Source organism: Leishmania infantum, chromosome 32, assembly GCF_000002875.2.
Source record: "Leishmania infantum JPCM5 genome chromosome 32".
Taxonomy (NCBI): Eukaryota; Euglenozoa; class Kinetoplastea; order Trypanosomatida; family Trypanosomatidae; genus Leishmania; species Leishmania infantum.
The window spans coordinates 1384232-1391145 of NC_009416.2; the positions used below are offsets into that span (position 1 = coordinate 1384232).

The 6914-nt window shown below is 63.9% G+C and overlaps 2 protein-coding genes across 2 annotated transcripts; both read left to right on the forward strand.

The window, feature by feature from the left end:
* Positions 1 to 1113: 1113 nt before the first annotated feature.
* On the forward strand, positions 1114 to 3531 carry LINJ_32_3630 (conserved hypothetical protein; the record flags this gene model as incomplete). The annotated part of the gene is made up of 1 exon (XM_001467999.1): positions 1114 to 3531. One exon carries the CDS (start codon positions 1114 to 1116, stop codon positions 3529 to 3531), a length of 2418 nt encoding a protein of 805 aa, XP_001468036.1.
* Positions 3532 to 4766: 1235 nt separating this feature from the next.
* Positions 4767 to 6914, forward strand: LINJ_32_3640 (conserved hypothetical protein; the record flags this gene model as incomplete). Its single annotated transcript, XM_001468000.1, has 1 exon — positions 4767 to 6914. One exon carries the CDS (start codon positions 4767 to 4769, stop codon positions 6912 to 6914), a length of 2148 nt encoding a protein of 715 aa, XP_001468037.1.

Genomic DNA, 6914 nt, shown 5'->3' on the forward strand with positions numbered 1-6914 from the left:
TGACTCCACGACCCTGGTGCACGAGGGGCTCCCCGTCACGACTGCCTCCGACACGCACACATCCCCTTCTCTCCCTGCCTCCTCTGCTTGCTCGGTATCTTCCTCCACCTCTCTCTCTTTCGCCGCATTGCCCGCGCGGTTTCGGGTGGTGGTGGTGGTTGGGGGACTGCTTCGCCGTTGTGCTCTTGCTCACACCAATTTTTCTTTATTTGCTGTTTCGTCGCGGCGGTGTCGGCATGCACGTATGGGTGGTGGCCCGCGCGCGCGTGCGTGTGCACGGAGAGACTTGTAAAGTGGGCAAGACCAGCGCACATTTGCGGCGTGCGCTGGCGAGTGCACACTAGCGAGAGACGCAGCAGAGGACGTCCTCACCAGGGCGCCTTTTTACCATTTTCTTTCCCTTTTTCGCTTGCGACGTAGGAGCACATCGCCGCACCTTCTCTCCGCTCTGCTGCCTCGCCGCGCTCTTCAGCTCTGCCGACATCATAGATTTGTTTCGCGGCACACTGGATGCAGCAAGACCATACACCCACACAAACATACAAAATACAAGCCTCAACAGCAGCTACAGCCAGCCGCTTCGACTAGCCGATCCCTCCTGCCAAAGACAGGGGCACAGCAGGGATTGCGCGTACTAGTGGAAGACCGTCGAGGGGATCGAGGCAGCCACGGCCCCAGCCGCGATATTTGCGAGACACCACCATGGAGGAGGTGCTTGCGAGTCAGCTGGTCGAACTGCGGAAGGAGCAGGGGCGACTGGAGGAGCAGCTTGGCCACACCGCGCTCGGGGTGCCTCGCGGAACGTGTCGCGCCTTCATCACACCCGGAACCGAAACATACGCGGAAACACACCGCTGCGTGCGAGAGCTCACTGCACATGAGGCGAACAGTGCTGCCACCGCTGACGCAGGGGCTGCCGCCTCCACGCGTAGTCGCGGCGGTGGCGACGTACGAGGAGCGCCTCAACACAAAGACGAGGCGGACACACGGAAGAGCTCCCCACAAGCTCCGGCGACCCCTGGAGGGGCTGCCCGCATGGACTCGAGCTATCAAGAACGCCTCAGCGAGCTCGAGTCCCTCAAGCGCAAGTACGAGGCGTACGCCCGGGAGGCCATGAACCAGTACTTCAGCTCCGTGAACGGCTACCAGGGCTACAAGGAACGCCGCGAGAAGATGATGAAGCGCGTGAAGCCGTTTGCGTTCGAGTCTCGCGAGCTTGTCAAGCCGCCGCGCATCCGAGAGCAGCGCGTAGAGGCGGACCAGCGAGCGCGAGATGCCGCTGCGACGGAGCATCGCTGGCATCCGTACAAGGCGACCCCTGTGCCGCCGTCTACCTTCATGAATAAGTATGAGCTGATGGTCGAAGAGTGGTGCCAGCGCAAGGCTGCCATTGAGATGATGTCGCGCGAGCGGGCGCGCATTGCCAAGGATGACGCGGCCTTTGTGCGACTGTCTGCGCAGTCCTTGCGCAGCACGCGGGAAGGGCTTATGGGTGTCGTATACGGGCCTGATGGCAAGCCGGTCACACGGAACGAGCTGCGGCGACGTGCCCGAAGCGCGGACGTCATGAGAAGCCGGCACAAGAGCACCGGGGCACCACTTCGTGAGGTGCCGCTAGAGGTACGGATGAAGCTGTGGCCTGCTCTAAGCGATCACGAGCGGCTTCGGCGCGAGCGCATCAAGTTTCTGGCGACTGTGCGCAAGTCCGAGGTGGACGCGGAGGTGCGCCAAGTGATGCCGCTGCTAACGAGCCCCTCGCCAGCTCGCTGCTACGACGCTGCTAGCCCAGGCGGCATCGACATGGCCGCCTTACTGGCGGCTGCAAACGGAGAAAATGTGGGCGCGGCAGTGCCGCGCTACGGGGTCGGTCAGGCCGTGCTTTCCTCTAAGCGAACCCCATTCCCTACCGCTGAGGCAGGAGCGCTGGCCGCCGCGCTGTCACCTTCCACGGTGCCACCGCCACCGGCGGTTGTCAGTGGTTTGTCTCCGCGCACGTCGGTGCCCCCTCCTCCACCTCCCTGTGTGCCAACACCTCAGCCGCCCACTGGCGCAGCAATGGCGGTGCCGGCGCCGGCGCCGTCTCTGCCGGCTGCCGTTCCTGAGCCGCCCCCAGGTGCCGTGGTGCTGCCGCCTCTGCCAACTGCTCCCACGACGGTTCCCACGGCGCCTCCCCCTTTTTTCCCTACTGGTAGCGCTGTGCCGGCTCCTCCATCAGCCGGGCCGCCGCCGCCGCCAGCGCCGGCGCCGGCTGCCTCCGCGCCCTCGCCGGCGTCGACGGCTGCTGCCGCGGCAACAGTCTCTTCAGCCACAGCAGGTGCAGCGGCGGGCTCGAAAGCAGCGAAGCAGAGCACGCAGCAAGATAGGGAGGCATTGTGGCGCCGCTATAATCCGCAGCTCACCTTCAAGCCGAACGTGCGGCCAGGTGTGCCGAATTTCGAAGCGCTCTGGGCGCACAACAAGGCGACGCTCGCTCAGAAGAAGCTACAACACCCGACGACGGTGCCGCAGCCGTTTGACTTGACACCTAGTGCGCGGGACAACAAAATTGTGGGGCGTCGGCCGGCGCGCAGCACCTCCGCACCCGGGCCGCCGCGCCGCCACGGATCGCCGTCGGGCGGCAAGAGGCGGCAGGCAGCGGACACGCCGTCGATGCCAGCTGGGAACGTAATGGCACTCGCGTCACCGCGCAGCGGCGCTCCTCGCGGCACCCGCGCTCACGCCCTGCGGACGCAGGCGATCTACTCGCACTACGTCAAACAGTCCGAGGAGCAGAGTGTGACGGCGGAAGGAGATGAGCAGTACTGGAAGGCGGTGGCGCAGCGACAACGCGAGGTGCGGAAGCGGCTGTCTGCGTACCTGGTTGACCACCACGCCGAGCACGAACGGGCAATCACGGAGAAAGTGCGGGCTTTGCGTGCTGCCATGCGGGAGAGCGAAAAGGCAGCCAAGGAGCGGCTGGCAGAGATGAAGCAGAGGGTCGCCGAAATGCCGCCGGTGTTCGCCGAGCCGGTGCACCTGAACGAGCAATCCAAGGTGCGCGTGGAGGCGGAGAAGATTGTCCTGCAGTCTCTAAAGGAAGCGGGACTCGATGGCGCCACCATCAAGCGCATCCTCACCTCCCCGCTGGTCGACGCCACGGATGCCGCGACGGACGCATTAGGCGCTGAAGCAGCGGACACGAGTAGGATCGACGGGGATGGCGTTTCGCCCATCGCGGCCGGTGAAGAGGACTCGAAGGCACAAGGAGCACCGTCCAGCGCGGCTGCACACAGTCCCCTCAGCAAACACGCGGAAGCCTCGAAACACGACTCTAGCGGCAGCAGTAGCAGCAGCGACAGCGACGCCAGCAGCAGCCGCAGCAGCGAGGGCTCCATCAAGAAGTCTCCGCCTGGCAGCTCCGTGACCAGAAGATCTTCTTGCCCGTCCGCCTCGACGCTTTCCGTGCCGGCGCCGCCGAAGCCGGTGGTGGCGGACAGGACGAGCGCCCCCGAGTACAGCGACGACAGCTTTGAATCTTCGGATAGCGACTAGGCGCAGCGAGGATCATGCGCGCCGCCCTCTCTCCCTACTTTCCCCGGCTGCTGTGCACCCGCACACTTTAAAGTGGCTGGGGATGGTGGCAACGGATCGAGGAAGCGCACGCGTATGCGTGTGTGCTCTAGCGCTTCTTGCACAGCGATGTGAAGCGGTACTCGCGCTATTGCCTCAAGAAGATGGTTTCTTTGGTTTCCGGTTCTTGTTCATAGATGGCCATGAGGGATGCCGACGCGGTGGCGCCCCTCAGGATACTTGTGTGCACGCGTGCATGTGCATGTGTGCGTGTGTGTGTAAGCGTGTCTTGATTGTATGGTCAGGCTGGGTTGATTGGGTGCCCTGCCTCACATTGTGAGCGTAGCGAACGGCGCGCACGGGCCTGCTTGTCCTTCCATTCGGAGATGAGCATATACGGAGAGGCAAACACACAGACTCGCACACACGCATGCCGCATCATGCGAGGAGGATATGCGTCTTGTACACCGACGCACACAAAGCAGATGGCACCGCTGCATGGCGGGAAAACTCCGTTGGTTGCTACGCCGACGAGAAGTGGGCAAAGGGATGAAGGGAAGAGGGGGGCTGGGTGAGGGCCGCATCGACGAAGCGGCGAGCTATCGCCTGTGCGTTCACCATCTTAACGGTCCGCGCGTCTTATCGGTCGTTTCGGTGGTGATCGTGGCATGCCACATTTTATCGTCGCCGACGCCTCGCTCTCGCGAAGTGAGTGGAGCTAGGCGAAGGCGGAGGCACTGTGGCTAGCACAGAGGAACCGCATTAGCATGTGCAGCTGCTTCCACACACGCCGCACAGCATCCCGCTCCGCCTCCTGCATGGCTTTCGCGCCTCTCCTTTGCTATTCCGACACGTTTTGCTCTTGCGGTGGGCACGACCACCTTCCGCTTGCTCAGATTACTTGATTGCCCGCATTCTTCACGTCTCTCTCTTCTCTGCCCTCTTCTTCGTTCTTCACACGATGCGACCGTGGGCGCGGGCATCAGAGATGCACCGCACCGGTACCCGGCTTGCACGTCATCTGCAAGACGGCTTGCATGAAGCTAGAGTGGATAAAGCATAAACTCCTGCGTAAAAGTGCGCGGGCCGCCGCAGGCCACTGCGTCGCACAATACCGCAGGAGTGCAGCTTCGCCCATTGTGGACGGCGATGCCACCGCCTCCTCGCCGACGGCGTCCGCGTCACTCAAGCAGAGCGCGTACGTAATCGCAGAAAGGATGGAGCCGTCGGGATGCGCATGTCTGCTCGTGGGGCGTCGCCGGCAGAAACCGTCCTTATCTTTGCCTGCAAGCCCGCGTCGTCGTGTGGTGATCCCTGGAATCGTGCCGGGCACGGTGCTGCGTACGCGCGCCTCTGTTGTCGAGTGGATTCACAAGTGCAGGCAGCTTCCGGCTTCCACCGAGTACACGGTGCTGATGAGGAGCGGCAAGCAGGTTCCACGACATGCAGCCGACGCGGGCCTGACAGCGCTGCCTTGCGGACTGGCCGCTGCAAACGCATGCCAGCGATGCCCGTGGATGGCGGTCGGAAACAGCGGCGAGAGCGCTGCGGCAAAGCATACTTGCTGGCGCACGTCTCTTGAGAGTGCGGTGCGAAACATGTGGGCGTCGTCCGCCACTGCGGACGGTGCTGCAACCCTGATCCGCACCCACGACGATGCCATGCGCTGCTGCTCGTTTCTGGAGCCTTTCGCGGTGAAGGTGACACCGAATCGACTCCTGGGCCTTCAGCTCTTCTTTGTGCCACTGGAGTGGGCTGACTCACCGGCGTCGTCGCGCAGCCGTCTCGCAGACTCCGCAGCGCCCGCCTGTGGCACACCCGCTGCTGCGACGGCGGTGGTGTGCATTGAGCGAGAGGGCCTGTCGCGTCCCCTGTCTGTTGCTGCTCACGTTTGCCACAGAGAGCCGGCGTCACCGGCCGCTGCTTCAGGCGGCGCCGCAGAGCTCTCTCCAGAGGCACTCGACCTTGCGCAGGAGTGCCTGCTGGAGTCGCTGGAGCAGAAGCGGCTGGTCCCCGCTCTCCAGCGGTGGGCCACGCAGCTCCCCACCTCCACCCAGGCACGGCTTCTTGGCGTCTTCATTTCTCAGCCGTTCACATGCGCGCCGTACTCAGAGACGACTACATCGCTGCAGGTGATTCTCGTGGTGGAGCGCAACACGGACGTGCTTGGCATGCAGAGCCCTTTGTGCAGCCCATCCCACCCTGCCGACCTCCTCTCCACTGAGGAGCGGCATTTGGTGGAGGTGGTCACCGCGGCGGCGCCGCTGATCTATGAAGTCGAGGTGCTTGTATGGGTGCAGAGCACATGCAGCGAGGCACGGGGGACAGCTGCCGGAGCGACCGCTCTTCATCGACTCTACCCAACTCTCAGTCGTGATGCCTTACCGGCGGATGTGCGGTGCGAGGATTGGCAGAACGGGTTTCCCCTTGCCAAGGTTGGGACGGCAGCGCGCGAGCTGGCGCGCGGTCAAGTGACGCAGACGGTTCGCTGCTGGTGCCACCCGCTGCTCGAGGAGCTGTCGGTAAAACTCCCTCCCTATCACGCGGCCTTGTGCGCTGTGCCTCTTCCATGGTTTGGTAAGGCGTGCCGCCGCCGTCCTCAGTTGAGGCCCAGCTCTGAGCATCGCACAGCGTCGTCCCCTGCACTGGACATCGGCGCCGCCGCTGGCAAAGCCGAGCGCGCATTCGCCAGCGCCTACTCACAGCGGCTTCCGTGGGTTCCGACTTTCTGGCGTCACCCCGGCGCGCTCGACGCCTGCTGCTCCGTGCTCCTCAGCGTCCTCCTTGAGGGCACGATCTTGCCCACCAGGTCAACATCTGCGGTCACCGAGAGCGACACGCCCCATCGGCCAGGGAGCGTTGAGGTGTGCGCCCCTCGTCTCTCTGCGCACTTGTTTGCAGCCGCGGAGGCAGACGTTGGCGCCGCGGCCGGGCAGACGATTCTGGACGGTGCAGTCGTGGCACTCGCGGGAGAGGCGGAGCGCGTAGTCGCTCTCGGCGGGAAGTCGGAGCAGCCCGGCCATTTTGCCACCTGTGGTGCACCGTTGCCACCTAAATCATTTTCTGCATCGCCGGCGCCTCGTCGCGTGCTCGTGTCCGTGCGAGAGGGCGACGAGGCCGCTACAGCTGTGACGACGGCGTTCGTGAAGCAAGTTCTGGGCGCAGTCCATACACAGCCAGCACGCTTGTGCTTCTACGAGTGCACTTCTACCATGAATGCCGCGGCACTCGGCGCGCAGGTTGCCGCGATACTTCAGCACGCGCAGCGCGTCGCTCAATCGGTCTCTGTCGATACCGGCATCGTGGATGTTGATCCGCTCGCCTCGTCGTTCGTAGCGTACGCGTGTGTGTCCGTGCATGTGTGA